We start from the raw sequence: 26606 nt of genomic DNA on the forward strand, positions 1-26606 counted from the left end.
CTCTGTGTGAAGAAAGTGGGGGAGCAGTGATACATCTATCTTTAACTTAACCATCCTCACTTCCAGGGAAGCACCACTGCCCTTTGTGCCACAGGCCTTCGGAACCTGGGGAATACGTGTTTCATGAACGCAATCCTGCAGTCGCTCAGGTATCTTCTTTTCTGTCAGTCACGATTGACCTTGCAGGAGTCAAAGCACATGCTTGTGTTCCACTATTGGGACTGCTGTGGCAGAGCTTTGAATTGAGAGGTGGAAGTGGACCTTGAGTTAACCTCCTCAGCAGCTGCAGCCTGTTGTTTCATGGAATACCTTCTGATGCCTCAGTCTATCACAGTATCTCCTAGTCAAAGCAGAGCCAAAATATAATTATTTCAGGTATTTGGGATGATTATTAAATTTATAGACCCACCATTCATTTACAGAAGCACTTGCTATATTACTTCTTGTATTTTGGATGAAAATACTTGAAAAAAAACTTCTGGGTTGCCATCATTTTATCACCACATGAAGTTCTGTTTATGTATTTCAAAGAACAGACTCCAGAATACATAATCTCTTTATTCTCTGCCCATTAAGGTTTTCATTCATTTTTTCTTTTTCTCCAGTAACATTCAGCAGTTCTGCTGTTACTTCAAAGAGTTGCCTGCTGTGGAGCTGAGGAATGGGAAGACAGCAGGCAGGCGAACTTACCATACCAGGAGCCAGGGAGATAACAATGTGTAAGCTGTGTGTTCCTTGTTAGCACTGAACTTTCATGAAACAGCAAATGCTTGAGCAGTAGAACCACTATATGCTTACAGTGTTAAGAGTTACAGAAAAGTGATTCTTAGAGGGACTCATTCATAGAATAGTTTGCTGTACAAGAAGAAACTTGTGTCACTTGCAGTGTGCACATGTAGCCCTAGTGCTGCAGGGAGAGGCAGTAAAAAAAAAAATGAAAGCACTAGAGTGTAACTGCATTTAAAGTAAGCTTAATAAGTGCTTGTTATATCTAGTCCAAATATTGCATTATTTAATTCCAGCTAAAATATGGCCATGTGGATATGACATTCAGAGTCTGTAACCTGTTTAAGCAAGCATTAAAGTGACCACATTAGCAGAGTATACAGTATAATGGTGAAAGGTGAATAGGTATCCAAGTGAGTTCTCAACATTTCAAATGTAATTTTCCAAACCTGTCTGTTATGGGTAGGATTTTAAGACATAAAAAGTGGGAAGTACTAGAGCGGGTAATACCCAGCCATTACAATTTTAAGCAAGGTGATGTCTGATATTTGTACCATTGAGCTAGTAAACCCGTAGAGTTATAATGCAAGTCCATATTCATCACCACCTTTTATTCTTTCTAGTTCACTGGTGGAAGAATTCAGAAAGACACTTTGTGCTTTATGGCAAGGAAGCCAAACTGCATTTAGTCCGGAGTCTTTATTTTATGTTGTCTGGAAAATCATGCCAAATTTTAGGTAAGTTATGTGAAATACAAACAGTATCCTTGATTGTAACCTTACATTGCTGGTGTTGTAATCTAAAATGTGCTGAATCTGGGGTATGGAATCTATGCAGCTTTCCTGTATGCCCACAGATATGCCTTGGAAAGGATCCTGCCTGTGATTTACTGTTTTGCGTTTACTAGCAGTGCTTTTCTTCCCCCTGTCCTTTGACCACATGTTACATGTAGCATTATCGGAGAGAGGTCAAACATTTCTAATACGAAAACAGTAGTAGATTTACCTTTGAACCAGTGCTCCGAGGGGTAGAAGAATCAAGAAGACAAAATCTTGCAGGTAGGCAGAATTCAGAAAGAGAAATTGTGCTTTATGACAAGGAAGCCAAATTGCATTTAGTTCAGAGTCTTAGTCCAAGTGCATGGTGTTGACAGAACCAAGAACAAGCTTGCTGCAATAAGAAATTGATGTAGTCAGATTAAAAATGTACAGGTCTAAATGAGAACACTCTGTAAAACTTCCTTGATTCTCTCAAAGTACTACAGTCATCGTCAGTTGGACATGAAATGAGGGCTATAATAAAAAAAATCATATGTAACTAAAAGGCATTTTGTGCCCATGCTGACAGAAAAGACAAAAGGGGAAAAGGTTATCCAAGTAAATCGAAGTATCATTCCTCTCCAAGGTCTCCCTGTCCTGGCCCCTGAACCTTTCAAAGGAGCACTGAAACCTGTTAGGATATATTGTGATGAGGTAAGTTGCTCCATTGTCTCAGGTAGTAAAGATACTGTTATGTTACATCTCCAGCAGTGCTGAAAAGATGCTGTGAACACATCTCAGCAACCCAAATCACAAAAGATATTTTTATTCTATTCTTCACACTGCCTAATATGTTTCACTTGGCTTAAGAGAATCAAGGAAGTTTAATACCAGTAGTTTCAAGCAGCGACCAAAACATCATCCTTAATATCTGTCCTTGACCAGTTTCCCTACTACAGTCTTCACAGTAATTCTTGTTAGGCTAAGCAAGAAATGAGTTCATTAAGTTCCTCAAGCAAATTTTCAGCACTGTGGATTCTATCACAGTTTTTAAAAGAAAGAGTGTTTTTTTTTTTAATTAATTTTTATTATTTTTTCCCTTTATTCCCATTTAGCTGGGAACATATCCGTGATTAACTGATAAGAGAACTTAAATCACATGAAGAGTAGCATCAGATGCTCTGCTCTGTATATTCCCAATCCCACATGATCTAGTGAGAACACTTGTTCAGTGCTTAATTGTACCATGTAAAAGCTCATGATGCTGCAACTCTAGTTCTACCTTGTATGCTGCTTATGAGAGTGGAAGTGGTGGATGGACACATGAAAGACAGCTGGAGTCAGTAGCATGTTAACAGTGAACCATCCACTTTGGCTTGTGCTTATGAAGCCTAATGACAAGGGCTGGGAGAGGAAACGTGTCTGGAAACTCAGTGTAATATGTTTAGCCTAAAAAGTTGTTTCAGTTGTTGAAAGTTACGTGCCTGCCTCCAGGACTGCAAGTGCTGTTGTTTTTTTCAGGTTAAAGGCTTTCTTACAGAAGGTTAAAGAGACAAACTATTGCTGAGGTGCTCCATGGCCCTCTGTTTCATGTGTATGTAGGCAGTAGACAATATTTAGTTGTTTGGCCTTGTGTAATACAAGCACAGCTGAAGTGTCTCAGAGCTCTAATGCTGCTTTGGAAGTCCTGCTCCTTGACTGTTGTACTAAGTCTGTTGCTTTCATTCTGCTGCATGGCAGAACAGTTCAGGGCCTCTTGCTGAGTTGCAAGATTTGTACTTTGCTTGTTTGCTGCTATATAAATAGTATCTTCTATTTTCTTAGTAACTGTTTCTTTATATCTTGTTCTCAGTAGAAAAAAAGAACAACAGAGGTGGGCTTGAGTTGAATTGGTCAGGTGGATGGAAAGCAGTTTTATTGCACAAGCTGACTCAGAGAAACTACGCTTTCTAGCTGATGGATCTTTGTCCATATCATGTTTTTTTAAAGATCTGCATCTGTACCTAAGCATTTTTTTTTTTTTTTTTTTTTTTTAAATTCAAAGAATCTTTCACCTAGCATTAACTTGTATCAAATGTAAACACATGCATCAGGAACACAACCAGTAATGTGTAATGATTCCAAAGGTTATTTCGTCAAACTTGCTGTAGATCAAGCTTTAGAGCTTTTATATGAGGAAATTGATGTTGGAAGGGTATCTGAAGCGAAGTAAATTCTAAAAATTTAAGCAGAATATAATTTGTCAGCGATTGCTTTTAAAGGTGGGAGTTTGGACAAAAACATTACTGTTATTCTACAGATGAAAAGGCTTTACTTTCTTTTTATTTTGCTGCCTCCTACCAATACTTTCCTGGGATACACCTACGTTCCTCACTAAACATATCAGTGATACATTGAGTGCTGTGACATGATTCTCATGGACATTTTCCCTTCCCTGTGTAGTAGCACAGAACATCTCTCCATTGTTTCTTCCCAGACATATATTATCTGACAGTTATTGCTGATACTTAGGTGAAATAAGGAGGATAACAATATGTAAGGGAGGCATAACAAGGCAACTTACATGATTGGAAAAGAAAAAGAAGAAAAGCCAGGTCTCATACTCGGGGATTTTTGTAACTCGGCCTACAACAACTTGCACATAATTATGTCAGTGTTGCACAAAGCTTTCACTGTTTAATTATATATGTCTCCTCCTTCATATAAGTATACATCTTACAGCAAACAAATACTTTTTTCTTTATGTTTGATGCATGATTTAGCTTAAATAACATTAAAGGTGTATTTACCCTGATGGTTTCTCCATTACCTTTGATTAAGTTTGTTAGTGGCTTTAAAAAAAAAAAACAAACACAACAACATCAAACAAAACTCTTTGAGCAGTGCTGCTGCTGATAGCATAACAGCTGAGACTGGAACCTTGTCCTGGCAAATCCATATCCTCAAATGATGCTCTGTATCTCCCACCACTGCCTTCCTTTCCCAACAAGTGGTGTGTAGGTTAGGCAAAGGAAGGTGTGCAAGTCTAAGCATGTCTACAGCTCTCATGTTAAGAGAGGAGGAAAGAAACCTCTGTTTCATCCTCATCACTTCAGAGTTTGTATTGTCATTTAAAGATGCATGTGGAAAAAAACCACTAAGAATAAATTCCCTATTCTGGTGTGGTCCAAGCAGGCAAGCAAACAAACTGCCAAAGTGACGTGTGGGCTCAGTGACTGAATAAAAACGGTGCAGTAACTCTGATGTCACACATCAACACTATGAACCAGTTTTGAGACTTAAGAGTTTCAAAGTAGGGATGCATAGTGTGCTGGCAGAATCCAGTAACTAACAATACCTAAACAGACGTACTAATCAAATACAGTCAGTAGCAAATAAAGAAGAAAAAAGGAGGCAAGCTTTTGCATAAGTGAGAGGAAATTACTGTGACCATTGTGCATTTTCAGCTAGCATGTATATAGACGTAGGATGTTACTACCATGGATGAAATTTATTGAGGTAAATTAACATTGCAGCTACAGTTAAAGAATACGCGAGGAAATTTTGTCTCTGCTGCTCTCTATTGCATTTAAAAGGGCTCTTCTGATGTAAAACTTACCGTAAACATTTCTCTGGCTTTATGAAGAGACCTGCATAGCAATGTGAGGGACCAAAAAAATCATGCAGCTTGTGTAGATATCACTTTATCTTTCCAGAGGCTAACTTGATACATTTGGTACGTTTTGGTACAAACATTGCTGTAAAGTCTGCTCTGTGTTATTAAACAAACATACATTCTTCCAGGTGACATGTTCTTTATCAGCGTGTACTGACAATAAAGCAACCTGCATGTTTGATTTTATTATTTCTTTTTTCACTTAAGGGGATACCAGCAGCAGGATGCTCATGAGTTCATGCGTTACCTTTTGGACCATCTACACCTGGAACTCCAGGGTGGCTTTAATGGTGTTTCACGTTCAGTAATTTTGCAAGAAAATTCTAGCCTGACTGCAAGCAGCAAATGTTGCATGTAAGACTTGTTTATTAATTACTTTCTTGAATACCTCAGTGCTTTGTATAGGTCAGTGTGGTGGACTGAAATTTCAAGTTAATGGGTCCTTAGTTTAAGATTTCCTCAGCATGCATGTTAAGAGGGCAAATTACAAAGCTGCACAGTAATGGACTATAATCCTATGGGATGTGCTTCCTTGAAAAGCAAGTATGGCTCTTAGACTAGCATTTTTAATAGGTATGAACAAATAGAGTAAATTGTAAACACGTTTTAATTCATTTTTCATTCAAGAAAAAAACCCCACACACTTCTTCCTATTTTGTACCTGTATATACCTTGCTTCTATTCAGTCTTGTTTTTCTTAGGGCAATAGATAGCCTGAACAATACAGAGGCAAAAATGCCAAGTACTTGTAGGTTTAAATTGTCAGCAGACCTTCTAGAATAGAGCATGAGCAGGGCAGTTGCTGTTTGACTATGGAAATTTTCCTGGACCCACTCTACATTTCTTGATCAATTGACACACAGTTAAAGTTATGAGGTTATAAAGTTAACTGAAATGGTTACAGTAAAGTAATAAAGATGCTGTGAATGCTCTCTCCTTGAGCGCCTGTTTATTTTTGGGTAGCTATTTCTATCTGCTTAACAAGCAGAGTTTGGATTAACTGTAAAGATGTAGGTAGAGTGCATACGTGAAACACGGGTTTCTGCAAGCTTGTATTGTCAGAACTGCAAGCACAAACTAGCATGTAATTTAGAAGTTGTGTAATGTAACTTAAAATGTTTTGTTCTCATTGGACTACATGGCCTTTATATAATCTGATGAAAAGATTAAGAGACTAATGAAAGCATAGAGAATAAAGATGCTGGTACATATTGCTTAGTATATCTTAATGCAAGTTAAGCTGTCTTTGGAAGCAAATAAATGGCAGAAGTGCAGAAATATGCTTTAAAGAAGTCAAAATTACTCATAGCAAAGTAGGGTGTAGATTTGAAATGTTTGGCCTACCTAAGAGGGAAGCATTTTTCTTTAGAAATTGCTGTTCAGAAACAGCCTTAATTACAGCGTTGAAATACTGTACTGTGTAGGAAGTGGCTCTATATTATAAAAAATGCAGTCAAGCAGAATGCTTTCAGCATTAAAATTCTCAGCATCTGTGTAGGGAATATGAAGTTCACAATTTGTACTGGTACAAAATAAAGCAAAAGTATTACAGAATTAATGCACTGTGCAATTCTGGGAAGAATGAAAGCCCTGTGAATTAATTCAGTCTGTTACACGTGGACCAAACTGCACTGCCTAGTAGCAATGAGTGGTAACCAGTAAACATCTAGGAGGTATTGAATATAAAGCCCAGACCAGACATTCTGACTTTACCTGTCTAATGTTGCTTCTCTAGAAATGGAGCATCTACTGTGGTCACAGCGATTTTTGGAGGCATTCTTCAAAATGAAGTGAACTGTTTAATATGCGGGACTGAATCTAGAAAGTTTGACCCATTCCTAGGTAAGGTGCCTCTTGTCATCAAAAATGTGGCTGACATAAGTCAGAAAAACAAATCTCGACTCTTGATTGGTTTAGATGGCATATGACTGAACTGAAATTTTAGCCTGGGAAGATCAGGCCTTGTTTTATTCAGCCCTAATTTTTTTAATTGTTTTTTCTAGACCTTTCGCTAGATATTCCAAGTCAGTTCAGAAACAAGCGTACTAAGAATCAAGAAAATGGACCAATGTGCACACTACGAGGTAAGAGTCTCTGCATAATGAAATAATTAACAGAAATCAGAGCATATACTCGCTAACTGCAGAGGAACCAGGCTTTTATCTAGGGTATGACTTGATGCCACATGCTATCTGCTTTTATGAGCTGCTGCAGTAGAAGAGGGTGCTAAAACAGTTTTCCATACGGTTTTTACCTGTCACTGTGTATTGATGTACAACTGCAATGAACTGTGGCTGAGATGCGCTTTAAGTCTGTAGGTCAGCTAAGTAAATACCAAGGAAAACACTAGCAGAGTGCATTTTTTTGTGGTTAGAACAGTTCTAATCTAGTCCAGTCTTTCCAACCAGCATTTTGTGCAGCGTGCATAGTGGTATTTGCTAAGGCTCTGTGCTTAACAAGCGTGTTTGAAAACATACCAGTTGTCTCTTGTGCATTTGCTTTTTAAACATCATAAATAAAATACTGCAGTTGGTGCTGTTGGCACCTTTTTTGGAGCCAACTGAAGTTGGGCACTGGTGCTATTACTGATCTTATTTTAAAGGCTGTTAATTTTTACATATTTGTAAATTGCATTTTTTTTTGCACTCATTGCAAATCACAAAATACTAATATATTAAAAAACAAACAAACAAACAAAAAAAACATTTTTACCACGGTTCATCTTGTACCTAAAATCAAATCTCTTTAAAAAAAGTTGAACGTTCTTAGAAAGTCATATGATTTCTTTTGAAAAATAAAGTTGTGCTGAGTGTTGGAAGGAATATCGTTTTCAAGAGGAAGATTTCTTGAATTATTTTTTTTCTCTGGAACTGTTTATAGCTGTATTTGTTTAAAGGACCAAGAAACATTGCACATTGCAACACGCTAATACATCACATAGCTGCAGCTTTTTGCTGCACAACTGTAGATTAACTAGAAGGACTGCTACAGATGCATACATTCTTTAGGTTGTTGAATTTGTTGTATTTCATGTTAGAAATATCATTTGCTATCATCTTGAATTAGAGTTCTGTGTGTATGTGGTCTTTGTTTTTAGATTGTCTTCGCAGTTTTACAGACCTGGAAGAACTTGATGAGACAGAGCTGTATATGTGTCATAAATGCAAAAAGAAACAGAAGTCCACCAAAAAATTCTGGATTCAGAAACTACCAAAGGTTTGTATAAACATTAAAAGTAACAGCATGGCAATGTGGAAATAATGGAAATAACTGGAAATAACTGCTCAGCTGTTACTAGACCTACACCTAACCCTCCCATAGGCTATAGCAGATATCTAGCAGTACTAAGTTCAGCCTGTTCCCCTAATGCATCCATTTTGTTTTGTTAATCCCTTAGGTGCTATGCTTACACTTGAAACGATTTCACTGGACAGCATATCTGAGAAACAAGGTTGATACGTACGTTGAGTTTCCCTTACGAGGCCTAGACATGAAGTGCTACTTGTTAGAGGTATGGAGCCTCATGGATACCTCCCAGAGAAATCTGTTCCATCACATGTATGTCTTCATTACAAATTAAAGTAGGCATCACTGAAGAGTTTTTTCTTTTTAATCGCAGCCTGAAAACAGTGGCCCAGAAAGCTGCCTCTATGACCTTGCAGCTGTTGTTGTGCATCATGGTTCAGGGTGAGTACATGGAATTAGCCGGCTTCTGAGCAGAGAAATTCTTCCCACCGAAGTACATGCTGACTTATTTAAGGTTTTTCTGCCCATAGTGAACATCTGTGTATTTTACTAGTGGAAATATGCAGAAATTCACAAGTTTATATGGAACTAAGCTGAAGTAACTTCAGTTAGATTGATGTAATAATTCCTGTGATTTCCAGTTGGCAGTCTTTGGGAGTAGTGAATAGGAGTGACAGACAACATGAAACTGTTCTAGTTCCTCAGGAATAGAAGACACTAAAACCAACAGGGCGGATAAAAGGGCCTTCCAGAAGTTAATGCTTCATTTTGAAATTCTTACTACAAGGCAGAGAGATTTTTTTTCCTCTTCTGTTCAGTTTGAAAGGCACATGTGCATTTATGCCAGAGTGTATGTATTTGAAACAAGTGTAGATTTAAGATTGGCGCAGGAGAAGCAATTACTCTGCATCTACCTACAGGAGTGATAATTCAAAGGGAATGCTAATAGGCATGCCACAAAGCTGGACAGTTTCATATTTTGAAATACAGTTGCTGGATAGGGGTTGTTTGTTTTTTTTGTTTGTTTTCCATTACTTAGCCATGGGTGGATCTGTTGAGAATAACTGTAGTAGTGACAAAAACAATGGTTGATTGTATAGTTAATAGGAAATCACTCTCTGGATGTGAAGGTGTAAAAGAATTTTTCTAAAGAAGCTAAATCCCATTAATCAAAACCGTACTTATATCTGAATGTAATCTGAAGGTATTACAGATATGAGTATGAGCTGGACTGTCTAAACAATTTGACAACTAAATGCAGCATTTGTAGCACCACAGTGCATCTGTCTGGTGCTTTGAAGTCCTAGGAAAACTGTACAGGCAGCAAGAGAGTCACAGAATAGAATTAGATGGTTGGAACCATTGAAAGCATGTTACAACATATAAGTGAAAGCAGGCCTTATATTGGGGGTGGCAGGGTATGAAAATAGGTGGGTGTATAGTTCTGATACGTTACAGTCAATACATGGGGCTCCAAAACTTTTATCTGTTTAAAACATACTTGAAAGATTTGTTCTGTTGTGTGTCCTCTTGGTTAAATTTAGACTACGTGAGTTTCTCTAGACCGAAATAGGTAAGATGTATAAAAATAAAGCACAGTACAACTTCTATAGCTAACATTTAAGCAACAGATAATGGGCTTAACAAACCTGGAAGTTGTTCTGTGTTGCAAAAGGCCTTGCTTGCCTAATAACAATGGGATGCTATGAAGTTCATATTAAAAATAAAATAAATTTAACTTATCCCTGCAAGTAAGTGATTATTTTACTTAACATGAAACTTTACTTTAGAGAACTTCAAGTGCCACTGATTAAGACAAGAAAAATCTTACCAACTATCGTAGAGGGCTGTCAGTTCCTTTCTTGCTTGGGTTCCTTGAAGTCTCTTAGTCCATTATTGCCTAATAGAAAATGCATCAGAGAAGGAGGTGGTCCGTCTCCTCCTGATTTTCCTTTTTCTCTTCCCCCCACCCCTGCCTTGCTGACAGCGTTGGCTCTGGACATTACACCGCGTATGCAGCTCACGAAGGTCGTTGGTTCCATTTCAACGACAGTACTGTAACGCTGACCGACGAGGAGACTGTGGTAAAGGCGAAGGCCTACATCCTCTTCTATGTGGAACGGCAAGCCAAATCTGGATCAGATAAACTTTAATACCTCCTTTTAATTCTCACTTATCAAGTCCAGCGGACAAAACATTTCCATTTTTCCGTAAATACTTGATCCAAGACTATTAATTTCATTGTGCACTTTTCAATTTCCTCTTGTGGGTTTTAGTTTTGTTGTGTCAATGGTAGCATTTGACTTACTGAACTTGGACACAAACTAACTTTTTTTAGTTATACCAGAAAACCTCAGCAGATTTTGATTTGCTGCTTTAGTTGTGATAACTCAATTTTTATATATATAGTTTCAAGAAATACTTAGTTATTTGACTTTTTTATATTAATGTTTTCAGTTCTCACTTTCTAAAGGCACATTTACATCAGAGAAGCTTTCTGTCCTCCTTACAAGCAAGAGAAATGTGCTTCTGATTACAAAGAGCAATACAACTTCAAGCTGCTCTTACAGCTGTTATATAGATATGATTTAATCTCTTTAAATCAAGGAATTGTTTGCACGTACTATTTTCCCTCGTGCAAGAAATTAAGCCGTGACCTCTGAACAATCATTCTTTGTCTGAAGAAGAGATGAGATGTGGCATCATTAAATAGACCAGGTAATTGCTGCTATATCGGTGTGTATTCGGGCTGCTGACTTTCAGGAATCATTGTAAATAAACAGTTGGTTCAATTGTATCTATACTTCAGATTAATTCAAATATTCCTTGCATATGCTCTTCCCTCCCTCCCCTCATTTTTTTTTTAAATCTTAAAATATATACTTCTAAATTGTGTTAAGATTTATTATTCTTTTTTAAACCAGATGTGAATTGCCAGTAACATATCTGTTTTAAACAGAAATCCTGACATTTGATCATGAACTTTACTTTAAAACTTGGAGATTTCCTGGCAGTGGGACCCCAACCCTCCTTGCATGTGGAAACTGGGATCACAGCTCCTAACTTTGGGGGGTTGTGGGAACAGCCATAGGTCTAACTAATATAGCTCCTGTCTACTTTAATGCCTGCATTAAATTAATTAAATTAAGACTGAAAAGAAGTGGATGGAGTTCAAGATGCTTGGCATGGCAGTTGTTTTTATCAGATCAGAACTAAAACAAACTAAAGGAGATACTTTCTCAGCATAGCCTGAGGTGTGAAGATTGACCCAAAACCGCTTGTTGACTGGAGCAGATTCTGGTAGCTGCAGTATTTACTCATAAGCCCACTGTGGGATCTTTATTTTCAGTTTTGAGATTCACACTGGAGACATGATACAATTTCTATGACTTGACTATGTAATAGAGAAAGACATCTGTTTAAACATTGGTATTTTCAGCTGTGCCACTGTTCCAGATAGTGGAGGTCAGATCCTCTCTGCTAGTGAAATTTAGAAAAGGAAAGGAAAAACCTATATTGCAAAATCCAGGAATCCAGACAAATCTGAACTTTGGCATGCTACATGTTGGTGCTTTCCCCCATTCCACCCTTTCTAGTTACCCTTGACGTGCCTAGCAAGTAACTGGACACTCCTGCAATCGCAAAAGCTTCCTAGTAAGAATGTTGTGTTTTTTTTTTTAACTTCATGTAGAGTCACGCAGCCAAACTGCACCTTTTATTTGCGATAACAGAAGAATATACTAGCCTGAAACCACACAAGAACACAAGTAAAATATTGAATATTCTTTATTATACTGAGTATTCTTTTTAGTTACTGCTTCTAAAAGGCATAGTATGAAGTTAAAAAAAAAGAAAAAAAAAGAAAAAGAAAAGAAGTCCCTAAAAATTGTACTGTTATAGCTCATGGTGCACTTGGGTGAACTTCATTTTCCTTGCTGTGGGTTCCCTGCTAGCTGTACATTGACAAGCATAAACAGAAATCACGAGATTTTTTTTTTTAAATGACAGTCTTACGGCCTTTTCAAGTCATGTTGAACCAGGAAAGAGAGAAAGAGAGGTTGGCTTAATATAAAAGCTGCAGAAAACGTTCCACATTGCTAAGTGTGTGTGTGTAAGCTGTACACTAGTTAAACTTACTGTGATTATTATTTGGTACACTGAGGGCCACACACATATATATGGATGTCTTTTTTTTTTTCCAAGTTGAACAATAACTAAAACTAATCACTGTTTTAAATTGTAGATAGCATGTCACATACCATTTCTCAGTTTTGTGCAGCCAGAGCTGCTGTTCTAACAAGAAGAGCTAGGTGTTGACGTTTGACATACTTCATTGTTGTGTGGAACACGCAAAATAATTTTTATGACATTTTTGACCTGAAGCACAGCCCTACTGCTCACAGCTGGGGAGTTTAATCAATTCCATCTATATCTATATTTTGTCTGCATGCTACTTGGATTGGATTCCTTTAGCATCTTAGTTCTGGGAATGCAAATCTTAAAAATGTACAACTAGCTCTGGACCAGAAACAGTTTAATTTGCAGGAGTCAGGTGTATGCAGTGTTCTTGCAAACTAGTGATGTAAATGTGCCTTTCTGTAGTTTTAAGAACTTAAGATTTGTAATCTTCAGCAACATTCACTTATTTTAAGCAGCTTCTACTTCTGTTAATTTCTTGGGACAGATTTATTTTCCCATTTCAGGATTTCCTTTTAGTAATATTGTCTCTGTAACATTTAAGGTCTTGGGCAACGGTATCCAGCATGGTCCATTTGAGATATGGCCATGGGAACATAATGCAATCATGTCAGTCTTGTTCTTGCAGCAAGTGGTAGATAATACAGACTCAGCCTTACGCTTTGCTGGAACAAGTACATCGTAAATCCTTTCCTAATTTAACTTTCTCCCACTGCAAACCCAGATGGACAGTATGAACAGTTTGTTGTGGCAACACAAGTATTTCTCTTCCTGGTGGAGAACTTTGCTTATCCACTGTATTCTATTCAGTGTGGTGTCAAAAAAAAAAAAAAAGTTAAAAAAAATAAATAACTGAGCACTGAACCAGTAACATATACTGCACCTGGCCTAGTATTACATTTTTAACCTTACTTGTATATCCTATATTTATCTACTAGCTTGTGGGAGGGGAGGGATATCTCATTTCATTTAAGCCAAATGTTTCTTTCTACTTACTGCTGATCATAGTACACACTAACTGGCAAGAATTTTGTCTTGCTTGTGGCTGCTCTGCAAGCAGCAACTGCTCTCTACAGTTCAGAGACTTGCATATTTTTCACCCAATTTCGTCTGATTGAAGGTTGTCCTTTTTTGTTAGTCATTGTTTAGCCATATATACAACTGGAGACATGATTTATGTAAAACAAAACTGCAGAATGTCCAGCTCTCAGAACACTTCTGCTTTAATATGTTGTATAGTGAGCTGTTAAGTATGGCATTATATGCAAAGCTCTACAGCATTTACAAAGAGAGCTTCTTCTCACTGCATAGTCAGAAGAGACTCTCCTAGGTAATAATAGCTGTGTGAGATTTAGAGTTGAAAACTTTCAGAGAGGCAGGTACAGTGGACTTGGTTCAAAAGCAAGAGGCCATTTATAAGAATTTTGCTAAATCAGTGGAAAGCATAACACTTGGTGTTCAAAATTTTCCCCAATGTTTCATTACTGATGTGTCTGTGTCTTACTGATGAGGTAATCAGCACCTTGAAAAATTGATTCCAATGTGCTTTAGGATATCCTCAAGTACTGTAGTGCCATAGTTGTAATTGTTTACCATTAAAATTGTGTGTAATTTTCAGTGAGGATCACTGACTGTGCTCATCGTGTGTGTTTTTGGAGCATTTCCAGGATGAATGTGAATTATATCTCATTCACACAATGTGTTTATGGAAAATGTGCCATTAAAGTGTCTCTTTTCCTTAGGAAATGAAACTCCGCATGTCTTTTTACAGTTTTGCAAGTATTAGCATTGATCATTTGAGCAGGATGACAGAGTATTTGAAGTTCTAGGGGAAAAAAAATAAAGCAAACTTAATTGTATCAGAACATAGCATTTAAACCCAAAGAGGACACAATTTTAAAGGGCCCTTTCACAGAAGGGCTGTTATTTTTGTTAGATCATGGTGTGTGTCCTCTGTGGTTTAAGAGTCCCTCCCAGCAACGATAAGATTATCATGGAAGTTTGTTTGGTTTTATGTTTTTCCTTAAAATAACATGCCTGTGTTTATTACAATTCTGAGTAATGTCAACTATTTAAACTTGTTCAATGGTGAAGGTAAGTTCTGAGAATGAGGAAGGGACAGAGTGAGAGTTTAAAAAAAAAAACACAGTAAGAGAACTAAGTAGAAAACTCCTGGCATACCATTTAAACTATTTTCCAATGACTGGCTTACCTGGTATGTGAAATCATCTACTCTTGTCTCTTCTGTGGCTTCATAAAGTATTCATGCTACTGTTCATAGCCTGTTTCTAAGCATGGGAGGGAAAGCAAGAATATCCTTCTAATTCCAAGGCAAATATTTAATGACAAAGGATATGGAACCAGAAGAACTGGTAATCATTAAGCACAGCTTACCATTTACAGAACAAAATTACTAACTTTAAAGAACTGTACAGATCCATACCTGTCATTTTTCTTTGAGCCACTGTGGGGTAAGCATACACATTACTCATGCACAGATAAGAAGCCAAAACAATCATTGCAGACTGAAAAAAAAAAATTCTACTCTCATTTTTTCAGAGATCATTTTCAAACTGCAGTCTTAGACAAAGAAGTAGAAGATGAACTTCGGTTGCGTTCAAACCTGTCATGTATCGAAACAAACACTATTAAAATGCATAGATACATAAAAACTCCCAGGTACTAAAAATGTGCAAGCCATTTGAAAAATCCTTCAGGATGTGTTTTGCTCCTAATACTTACTAATTAGTTATACAACTATTATAATAATAATAGTTATACATATTATTTCCCTGTATTAACACCAAACCGAAGATTGGCATGAATTACCTTAAATTCTTGTATTACTTCCCAAACATGAAAAAGTCACAGGGCTGGTTATTACTGCTTTTAGTTCTGACCCACCATTTGCAGTACATTTATTTTTCTTCTACAGCAAGAACTTCTGCTACACTTTCTTGTCCGTTACTGGAAAACAGACACCTATTCCTTTTGCCACCAAAATTTCCAGGTCCATGGTAACAGCTACAAAAGCATAGACGCAAGAAAACTTGTAAAACTCAGGCTAACATAAGGCATCTGCTAGAAGCGCATAAGTCTCCAGCAGCTGAACATCGATATGGCTGCTCACATGCATGTCTTCCTGTATAGCATTACTTTGCTGATGCAAAAGGTGGGGGAAACAGCTAGCACCATTTATTCAAATAAGAGCGGGCAGGAAAATGCCCATAAGGCTGATGCCTGTAAAAAAGAAACTGGACTTTTTTTGTGTGCGCTTGTTTGCACCCAGGGAACATTTAAACTCATTTTTAAAGCTGTTAATGAAAGATTGTTCAACTAGCATCCTTTTAAATCCCAGTATAACAGTCCTTGAACATGAGACAAGAAAGTGCAGCCTCAGCATAATTAATGAAAAATAAAGGCTAAAATTGTTGCACACTGTACAAGCTTCCACTCTGAAAGTCAAATCCTCCAAACTTGAGAGGCTGCCAAAGCTACATTTTGCAGCTGTACCTACCATCTGCCCCTTCCCATTCATTAACACAGCACAAGGTCTTTGCTAACTATCAGGATTGCCTAAAAGGAAAATAATAATAATGATTTAAAAGAAAAATCCCTTTTAAGGAAGCATTTCACGAAAGAGAAGTCCTGCTGTTCTGCATGCCCATTCCATTCCCTTGAAGGAACAGCACAGCAGTTTCATGCATTGTCCTTATCCTTTCCCTGCTCTTAACTTCTGCACCAGTTGTTGGCCAAAAATAAACACCATTCCACAACCATATATGTGCAACAGCCTTCTAGTGATTCTGAGCCCCTCTCCAGCACTGCCGTTATTCCACAAGGCCAGGAGACTGTCTGCTTCCCTACACTCTGTGAAGGGCTATGCATATAACCCAGCTGAATCGGGAATGCCTTTTACATCTATTTTCTTTTCTGGACAAAAACAGCAGGAAAAATTTAGCAAAAACATGTCACAAACTGCTAGAAGTGTTTCAAGATCCTATACTTTGGTCTTTACTGAATTTTAACTCTCCAACGGAACTAAAGAAGCACAACTTTCTCCTGGGACCTGCCTTAAAATATTTATCCATCTGCTGGCATTCAGAGAGAGTCAAGGTGTGTAACATTGAGGACTGGATGAAAAACAATTTCCAGAAAGACTTCTGTAACAAGCATGAAAACACTGTCACTGATTTTTTGCTAGAAGTTGGCAACAGGTATGTTCTTTGAGTGTGAAATTCTACACTCCTGTAAAGTTAGCTGCCTTTAAATGACAGCATTGAGAACTGTTAATTCTCCTCCACACAGCCTCCCTGAAATGGAGCAGTAAGTACATGAGTGCTTTCACTGTGCAGTTTTAATATAGCGTTACGTTGGTTTTATAGTGGCAATAGCGTATCTTAATGACTTTCTTTAAGCCTAGTCTTCCCTCTTTTTGGAATAAAGATTAATTAATATAGGAAAGTGCAATACTGCTTACTAAGTTGCTGCTTAACTTAAAATGTATCATTCTGTCATTGTCAAGGATTGTCTAGGGGGAACCCCTAGAGGAAAGGCATGATTTCACATAGTGAATACATTTCATTTGAAAAAGAAAGTGCATTAAACACATTCCTAACAGAAAATTTGTTCCATTCAAGTAAATACTGATTTTATACTGAAATGTAACTATGTTTTTTATAAACTACAGTAAAAGGAAGTATCACTAAGAAAAAAGAGCTCTCAATGCGCATTATTTCTTTTAACAGCTTTAGTGCTACTGAGCAGCTCTAAGAAAAAGTGTCACACTACATTAGGAGGAGCAAACAGGGTAAAACCAATCCCAATGCATTTTAATTCAACACCAAGGATAGCTGTGGTCAAATATTAGAGCTGAAATGGCACACATTTGTGGTGTAACCAGCCTTCAGCTTAGTGCCACAGCATGGAAGGCAAAATGTTCAATTTGGACCTAGCAATTTATAAAACAAACAAACAAACAAAACAACAAATCACAGCGTACTAACAGAATGAGGGGTGTTGGTGAGAACCAGCAACAGTACAATCTCAAACCAAGGACTAAAATATGGGTTCAGAAAAGAATGTGTATTTTAAGTTCAACAGTTCAAAAGCAATCGTTCCAGAACAACTGATAAGAACTTTGGCTTAATTAGCCAAATACCATTAGGAAACATATCAGTGCTGAGTAAAGATTACATGTAAAGAAATACTCTAAGTTCACTGAAATGTCTACTACCAAGATGGCACGCTTAACTATTTCTATTTTTTTGCCATCACAAATTACAATTCAGAAGGAGAACACCAGACTACAGCTCAGTAGAAACAGTTTAACACTTAAGTGCCTTCCTTTGCAGAATCTGTAAACTCACATTGGTTGCTGGACAAAATGCAAAGCAGACCCTGTGGGGTAGCAAGCAACCTGGAAGTCCATCGAAGTTCAGCAAAAGTTAAATCTTCACTCTTAAAAATGTCCGTGTATATTAACACTGACAGTGTCATCCATTTTAGCCTTCCCAAGTCCAATTCCTGCCTTTTTGCAGCAACCCTTCCCCTAAAGCAGTTCTATCACAAGAGAATTTCTAGCATTCTGTGCAAAGAAAAACATAATTCAAATGAATTTTCAGCTTTGCTTTCTGAGTTTTGAGTACTTTTGTTCTGTTGATGACACTGTGGGTCAATCCTTTTTTTTTTTAACCTTTCCTGTTTTGGTCACTTGCATTTCTAACTGATCTGTTTATGGAAGCACTTATGGATACCTTTTTACAGTTCCTGCAGGCCAGACGCAAGCTAATAGTCTTGCCAAGATCACCAAGACCACAAGATCACCATTAGCATTGCTGTAATCATTTTTTACTGTCAACAATAGAACTAAAGAAGTCCTATGTTAATGCAGAAACATTAAGGTTTATCTACCTAAGTAGACGCACAGCTCAACTGCTGCTCCTTGGAGAGAGCTGGAAGCGAGAAAGCAAACACTGTACAGAAGGATTTGCAGGTTGGGGCACAAGGGCCTTTGCAAACGTGCCTATTCAGCACAACAGCAAATAATAACCAGTCTGCTCCAGTTGCATACCCATGGACAGTGTAAGTCATCACCACACTGACTTGGAACAGGTCTTTTCTGTATTTTCCTGGATCTACACAAGCAACACAATAAAGCAAGCTTTTTAAATTTTCTGTGTCATTTAACAGTAGAGTTACAATAACGGTAATACAATAACAGGTTCAATAATGTGAATGGAGGCTTAAGAGTTGTGTGGCAATCCAACATCAGCACTCAATTAGGTAGGTAGTAGCTGGCACTTAGTAAAACCAAGGAGTTCAAGTAACAAGCAAAAAATCTCCATAAAATCGAGAGTGGGAGTGTCTTACTTGCCCATGCTCAGCATGTCTATAAAGCAGCCTCTTCACTCAACTGTCCTCAAATCCATTCTGACTTGAACCTATGATCTCTGCTGGGTCTTCCTTCTCTGAACTCAGAGAAAGGCAACACCATGCAACTCCTTAGGAAAAAAACACTGCAGCTGCAGCCTATACATGTATAGGCATCCACTTCCCCACTGCACCGACTGAGCTACAGACGTAGCCACCAACAGAAAAAGCAAGGAAGGTAAGTTTTGTGATTAGTAAAGTTGAGCTTTAAGACCTACATACACCCCCACCTTCTCATGCTTTCTTACCCTCCTGGTAAAAGAGGAAGTATTTTGCTAACTTTAAGATTTATTCTTGAAGACACTGGCTTTTCCAAGCTCTGTGTATTTTTTATTCTTCCCTAGTCTCACCTGTAATGATTATGTTTTCAGATGTCCAAACCTGCTATCTCTGACCCTCTCTGGATGCGGCCATGTTACGGATGATTGCCTCTTGCTTCTTCTCAGGAACTGCCCAAGCCTCAAGACACTCAAACTGGAAAACTGTGTGCGGATCACTGACCAGACATTGGAAGCAGTGACCCTCTATGGGAGATCACTGCAAACACTCCATGTGGATTTTTGCCGGAACATAACACAAACTGGTCTAGAGAAAGTCAGGGAAAAGTGTCCTTCAGTAATGCTGAGCGCAGAGAGAAGTGCTAACATGATTCCAGACAGTAAACCAGAAAAAAAGTTCACACTTGGAAAATCATCAAGAAAACTGGTTCAGCTTTAAGTGCAACAAACTGTAAAAACTCAGTCAATTTGGATAGTTTATTTCTACTTACCTCTAGGGTAGCACTGCTTCAATTAACTGTGGCTACTTTAATGCATTCTGGTTTAAGTCCAAAGAAGTGGTTGGTATGTTTTGTAAAGGCTGCATTGGGAAAGGTGTGAATTTTCACCAGGACCATCTTAAGAAAAATACCCTCTGTCTTCTGTTTTTCCTCAAACTGGAAAAATCATGTACTTGTGTCATATAATGCAGTACTTGATTAAGTCTAAAAACTTTGGTTCTGTTACCTTCTTTTAACACAGAAAGGCGTAAAGCTGCAGCAAATACTGTATGATTTACACAAATTTCAGGGAATGAGTGATTAATCAATTTCTGTTAAAGATTTTATAACACATATTATGCATTCTACCAGTGAAGAGAGAGATCCATGACATCTAAGGTTCCTTCTAGCAAGCAGATCAGCGTACCTGACAACTATCACTTCCTCAGAGATTAATATTTGTGGTTGATTTGTCAGGTGTATTTATTAACAGAGGGTATATGCATGGCACTGTGTGCAAACCAGTTTGACCCTGTGCACAATATACTTTGACAAAATAACCAAGCTTTTTTTTTTTTTTTTTTTTTTTAAAAAGTTGACATTAAAGGAATTCTGATGGGAAAAAACGCTAGTTTACAGAACAAACCTGTAGGAAAAGACAGTGATGTACAATTATAAAGCTGTAAATTACACAGCTTTAAATTCTAAATTAGCAACATTCTACAGCAGGGATCTGTATAAACATTTGTGGTCTCAGTGCAAAGCAAAAGGAAAAAACAACAACAAAAACCAGCGAACAGCTGTTTTCATCCCGAATAACAGGGCTGTCAATTGCCTGCATGCACCTCAGCACCAGGAAAGTGTTTTTATGAAGGGTTGCTACAGCATAATCTACACCCAAGTATGACTCCAAAGGTTGACACAGTTTCACTTTACTGTACAAAACCTGCCTGGATGATACAACACACAGGGACTTGGTCATGGTATTGAGTAACCAGGTCTGGCAACAACAGGCTCCAAGGCACTTAGGTACACAGTTCTGAGTGCCACCTTACTGCATCAGCCGTACTGCTGTTCCCCATTAAAAGTGTTACCTGTTGAACCTGTCTCAGTATCTATACCAATTCAGAGCAATCACACAGATGGTCTAGCCTGAATAGCTCAGATTTTTATTTGAACTACAGTGTGCCTTTTTAAAAGGCACCCTGTCTCAAATGCTGTGCTTTCCTCTGTGTGGGACAACCGCTCAAATTTTGTTTCCTCTTCCAATTTGTTCAGCGATTAGGAAACATCCAGCATTGACTCCTGAAGCAAACCATAAAGAGAATCCTGTCCATTCTAGTGGACTCCACATCTTAACTTATATTTACTTTCAATTTCTCTCCCATTCAACATGATCCAGTAGAGAACATGCTTACAGGAACGACAGATGGTTATATCTGGCTATTGATAACTTTTTTTTTTTTTCTAGAATACCAGATGTCAGTACAGCTCAGGTGTCAAACAATAGGCTGCATATAGACCAGTTTGACAAGCTCAATGGATCCTGAACAATTCCAGCTTAATTCACAATGAAGTGTACAGCAGTTAAGATTTCATTTTCAATTAAAATCTTACCCAGAATAAGAATACCTCAGTCATCACCACACTGACTTGGAACAGGTCTTTGACCTCAGTACCAGGGAAGCTCATGGAGCAGATCCTCTTGGGAGTCATCATGCGGCACTTGAAGGGCAAGCAGGCGATCAGGCCCAGTCAGCATGGGTTTATGGAAGGCAGATCCTGCTTGACGAACCTGATCTCCTTCTATGACAAAGTGACGGGCTGGGTGGACGAGGGAAAGGCTGTGGATGTGGTCTACCTTGACTTCAGCAAGGCTTTTGACACCGTCTCCCACAGCATTCTCCTCAAGAAACTGGCTGCTCTTGGCTTGGACTGGCGCACGCTTCGTTGGGTTAGAAACTGGCTGGATAGCTGGGCCCAAAGAGTCGTGGTAAATGGAGTCAAGTCCAGTTGGAGGCCAGTCACTAGTGGCGTCCCCCAGGGCTCGGTGCTGGGGCTGGTCCTCTTTAACATCTTCATCAATGATCTGGACGAGGGCATTGAGTGCACCCTCAGTAAGTTTGCAGATGACACCAAGTTAGGTGCGTGTGTCGATCTGCTCGAGGGTAGGAAGGCTCTGCAGGAGGATCTGGATAGGCTGCACCGATGGGCTGAGGTCAACTGCATGAAGTTCAACAAGGCCAAGTGCCGGGTCCTGCACCTGGGGCGCAATAACCCCAAGCAGAGCTACAGGCTGGGAGATGAGTGGTTGGAGAGCTGCCAGGCAGAGAAGGACCTGGGAGTGATGGTGGACAGTCGGCTGAATATGAGCCAGCAGTGTGCTCAGGTGGCCAAGAAGGCCAACGGCATCCTGGCTTGTATCAGAAACAGTGTGACCAGCAGGGCTAGGGAGGTGATCGTCCCCCTGTACTCGGCTCTGGTGAGGCCGCACCTCGAGTACTGTGTTCAGTTTTGGGCCCCTTGCTACAAGAAGGACATCGAGGTGCTTGAGCGGGTCCAAAGAAGGGTGACGAAGCTGGTGAGGGGCCTGGAGAACAAGTCCTACGAGGAGCGGCTGAAGGAGCTGGGCTTGTTCAGCCTGGAGAAGAGGAGGCTCAGGGGCGACCTTATTGCTCTCTACAGATACCTTAAAGGAGGCTGTAGAGAGGTGGGGGTTGGCCTGTTCTCCCACGTGCCTGGTGACAGGACAAGGGGAAATGGGCTAAAGTTGCGCCAGGGGAGTTTTAGGTTAGATGTTAGGAAGAACTTCTTTACTGAAAGGGTTGTTAGGCACTGGGACAGGCTGCCCAGGGAGGTGGTGGAGTCACCATCCCTGGAAGTTTTCAAAAGACGTTTAGATGTAGAGCTTAGGGATATGGTTTAGTGGGGACTGTTAGTGTTAGGTGAGAGGTTGGACTCGATGATCTTGAGGTCTCTTCCAACCTAGAAAATTCTGTGATTCTGTTTTCTGTATTTTCCTGGATCTACACAAGCAACACAATAAAGCAAGCTTTTTAAATTTTCTGTGTCATTTAACAGTAGAGTTACAATAACAGTAATACAATAACAGTTTCAATAATGTGAATGGAGGCTCAATGTGAATGGAGTTGTGTGGCAATCCAACATCAGCACAGTTTTTTTTGTCCTTAAGGCAAATTTAGAAATACTAACATACGGAAATTCTGCTCTGTCCCATTGAGAGAGTCAACATTTTTGTTCCATGACATAACTATTCAAAACTTCTTCACTGCAGCAATGTAAGTGCACGTATCATAGTATTCTGGTTTTCATTGACATTATGAACATAATGACCTTGAAATTGTTGATAATCTCACCACACCAGTAACACAACACTAATGAGACTTGCTAATAAACTGGAAATTCCATTGCTGGAATTCAAGTGTATCAAAATTACCATGGTTTAAAATAATGTTATAGCTTTGTTGCGTTTTAACAACTGTAGATGTATCATCAGGTATAACTTCGCAGGCTTACTGCTAGTCTGCACTTTAATTTTATATATATAAACTGGAAGACTATATAAGCTATCTTTTTCTCTAATAAACAGAATTTGTGACTTCTTAAATTGCTATCTAAAAATTACAGGTTGTCAGAAATACCTAGAAAGCTGCTTGTTCTTTAAAATTTAGAAATACCTCTCTAAAAAGAATGTGTGAAATGAACATTATTTTTTCCCCTCTCACTGTCATCCAAAATGTAGAAACAAGTTCTGAAGTTAGGCCTTGATTAATTAGGAACAGCTGGCTTAATTTTCCTATTTCTCACTGTACTCTTTTTACAGTACCGTTGTTCCTTTTATTAAAGCTACAGGGAGAAAAATGCTTTGGGTATTGTAATGTCAAATTCAGCTGTGAAGCCTCAGATAGTCCTGAAATAAATGTTTACTTCATCATTTAGCTCATCTTTTGTTCATATTTGAACAGAAAAGAAATACGCTATCAAATTCCACTGGAAGACATTTTTTATTGGAAGAGTGGTACTGTAAAATTGTATTTCCAATCAGTTTTATTTAGGAAGATAAGTTTCAAACAATCTCAGCAGAAGTATTTTTATAGCCTACATTCCTAGGGCTTATTCCTTCCTCTGCTAGAAATGGTGAGCTAGCTATGGACTCCTGAAAACACTCTATGTGCTATTTTCATCATTTTTTATGAAAAATTGAAAGGATTTTACAGCTTTCAACACAAATTAATATACTTGCTCCTCCTTTACCATCCTGGCTTACTGATTCACAGATATCCTTTGGAACTCTCTAATTTGGCTGAACTAAGAAATAAATCACAGCATTGCAGATACTTAGTCAAATAGATAAGAAATTCTAGAGAAATACTTTATCAGTACAAGTGTCCAAAAGTGTCACGCACTTAGAAGACAAATAAAGTAATTTAGTACTTTTATTTGCACAACTTAGAAATACTTAATAGCATGGCGCTATAGTATTCTGCTATTTCATTAACTCAGTCCTAAAACTGAAGTAGGATCCTTATGTACTACAAAAGCACAGAACAAAACTGGAAGCACAGAAGGGAAGAAAAAACATCAATCCTAAAACAGCATTTGTAAGTTGGAAAGAAGATTGGTGGTCTGAATAAACCAATTATGATGTGTAAATTGGGAAGCCGACAGAATCCTTACTTTGAGTACACAATTTATGCATGGAGAAAATACCAATTTCATATATTGATAAGCCAGAAGCTACAAACTCTTTAAGTCACATTAATAATCAAAGACCCTCCTGTGATGCTAGCTCTCTCTGAGCCCTCTGTGATGAAAGCTATACCTCTGCAGATCTAACAGATAATTTTAAGTACCTATAAAATACGAACATGGGTCTGCAGCTGTACATATTTTTTATACCTTTTTGCCAATTTTCTCTCAACTGTTTCTGATTTTATTTATAGTGTCAAAAGAGTGCCTCAGAACACTCTTTTACTTGATTTCTTGGTTTATTTCTATACAAATGCTCACAGTTATATTACTTTGCTCTTCTCCTTAAATATGGGTATTTCTTTCGTGACATGGTAGAATTTGAACACAGTTGTGCTGATAACTTCTTTTAGCATCAATAATCAATTTTCTTAATTTTTGAATTGTGTTCCCAAGTAAGTATACATCGGTAACATTTTACTTAGGCTGTGATGCAAAGATGGAAGCAAATTTAAAGTTTTCCTCAGTCCCATGCCATTTGAGCTCTGTCAAAGTTCTCTTAACATTGTTGAAACATTTTTTAATCCTCACACATTCTAAATCTAAATTACCAGGTATGGAGGGAGGAGCGCTTGTTATATATATTTCATAAAAATACCAAAAGAAAAGCAGTATAAAAAAAAAAAAGCCTGCTCAGAAGCTGCACCTATGTTATCAGATCCAAGTAGAAAAGACAAGTTTAGTTGTAAAAGTTCATGCCTTTTCCCACAAAATAGGGGAAAAGCAACATCCAGGTGACACTTCAAATTTTCACTGTGAAACATAGATCACATTGGCAATAAAACAGAAGAGGAACAAAGACCTGCAGTATGGTAAAACTGTTTACTTACAAGCAGTGGTAGTTTTTGCAGTTCAACTTCATCACAGCTAAATGCCAGATATAGATCAAATTTCCAGACATGAGCTGATCATTTGTTAACCTCTTTGGAGAATACCGCTACTCAATAACACATTCTGCTCTTACTAGTTCCCCTCTAGGCATGACAGATGCACATACCACCCACCAGTACGTTCTGAGGCTGTTGGATGACCCGACTCTTCTACTGCTGACTCTCCAGTAAGAATAAGGCTTCATCAGGTTAGAGCAACTTGCCTACCTCTAGCCTTGGGGACTGGTTGCTCATCTTCTCTCTGCTGTAGTCTGCCTACCTGTTTCAAAGGGCTAACCAGGTATCTGACAGCCCAAAAGGCTAGTGATATACTTCCTAGGTGTACAAAAAAAAGTGACTGGAAATACCAGAGGTGTAAGAGAAGAAATTATTTAATCCCAGGTTAGAAACAGGATAAAACAACATAAATTAGGGTTTCAAGAAGTGACAGACTTACAAAATCAGAGAGGACAATTGTTTCTTGAGAACTGAGTTGTAAGGAAAAAGTTAGGTACTCCACACGTACAGTAAAAAACAGCAGCAAACAGTAGTCACATGTAACAAAAGAAAGAGGCTTTTGGCAATTAAGTACTTTCCTATATATAACCTACCCAGCACAATACACATGTGGCTAAAAGCTTTTCAAGCTTTTTTTTTTCTCTAGTTGGATTTAGAATTTAACATTTCTAAGTACAGTGTGCTCCATACCTCATTAATTTGAAAAGGGTCTAAATAAACACAGTGACACACCTGTTCGTACTTCTGATATGCACTTGTTATCACTGATACTCCCTGCTGCAGTCTTACACATGTCCCATCCAATGCTGAAAAATGGAAGGGGAATGAGAAATAGCTCACAGCCTACCTTGCTATGGCCTAGTGCTACAACCCTATCATTAGTAGGCTTGTTACAAGACTGAGCTGCACACATTTTTTTTCTTTCAAGAACAGCATATATGACTTACTTATCCTATGGAATGCTGACATACACCGGTAATATTTACTCCTCTTTTTCCACAGGGAGAGGTTTGCATACCAAAAATATGCTTAAACTGACATAAAGTTAGAACTTTCTCAGATGGTCTCCAATGAACAGTACAACAGAGTCAGCACTGTACATTCTTTATCTCCATATGCAATTAGGTATAAGAAGAAGCATTATGCAGGAAACTTGAACATGATTCCAGTCTCACTTA

General features: G+C 38.3%; 2 protein-coding genes and 1 long non-coding RNA gene across 8 annotated transcripts in view; 2 read left to right on the plus strand and 1 right to left on the minus strand.

The window, feature by feature from the left end:
* The window catches only part of USP3 (ubiquitin specific peptidase 3), an 85883-nt gene extending 71677 nt beyond the window's left edge, over positions 1-14206 (plus strand). For all 6 annotated transcript variants that reach the window (XM_013107286.5, XM_072043220.1, XM_027466053.3 and 3 more), the window contains exons 6-15: positions 67-149; positions 606-719; positions 1350-1463; positions 5347-5493; positions 6875-6981; positions 7143-7223; positions 8237-8355; positions 8537-8650; positions 8759-8826; positions 10373-14206. In XM_013107286.5, the coding sequence (XP_012962740.1) occupies positions 67-149; positions 606-719; positions 1350-1463; positions 5347-5493; positions 6875-6981; positions 7143-7223; positions 8237-8355; positions 8537-8650; positions 8759-8826; positions 10373-10538 (1113 nt within the window). In that variant the 3' untranslated portion in view covers positions 10539-14206. The remainder of the gene's footprint in view (positions 1-66; positions 150-605; positions 720-1349; positions 1464-5346; positions 5494-6874; positions 6982-7142; positions 7224-8236; positions 8356-8536; positions 8651-8758; positions 8827-10372) is intronic.
* On the minus strand, positions 144-10374 carry LOC140003373 (uncharacterized). Its single transcript, XR_011811878.1, has 3 exons — positions 10217-10374; positions 1732-1896; positions 144-340 (listed from the first exon to the last, which is right to left on the minus strand). It is a non-coding gene; the product is annotated as an uncharacterized lncRNA (long non-coding RNA).
* Positions 14207-14361: 155 nt separating the features above from the next.
* Positions 14362-23730, plus strand: FBXL22 (F-box and leucine rich repeat protein 22). Its single transcript, XM_021277799.4, has 2 exons — positions 14362-16799; positions 19386-23730. The coding sequence occupies exons 1-2, from the start codon at positions 16465-16467 to the stop codon at positions 19729-19731; spliced, it is 681 nt and encodes a 226-aa protein (XP_021133474.1). The 5' UTR covers positions 14362-16464; the 3' UTR covers positions 19732-23730.
* Positions 23731-26606: the final 2876 nt, after the last annotated feature.

This window comes from Anas platyrhynchos, chromosome 11, assembly GCF_047663525.1.
Source record: "Anas platyrhynchos isolate ZD024472 breed Pekin duck chromosome 11, IASCAAS_PekinDuck_T2T, whole genome shotgun sequence".
NCBI classification, from domain to species: domain Eukaryota; kingdom Metazoa; phylum Chordata; class Aves; order Anseriformes; family Anatidae; genus Anas; species Anas platyrhynchos.

Coding starts and splice junctions, on each gene's coding strand:
- FBXL22 (XM_021277799.4), top strand. CDS start 16,465: ATGCATATAACCCAGCTGAATCGGGAATGCCTTTTACATCTATTTTCT. Junction 16,800..19,385: donor TTGCTAGAAGTTGGCAACAG/GTATGTTCTTTG, acceptor TTATGTTTTCAG/ATGTCCAAACCTGCTATCTC.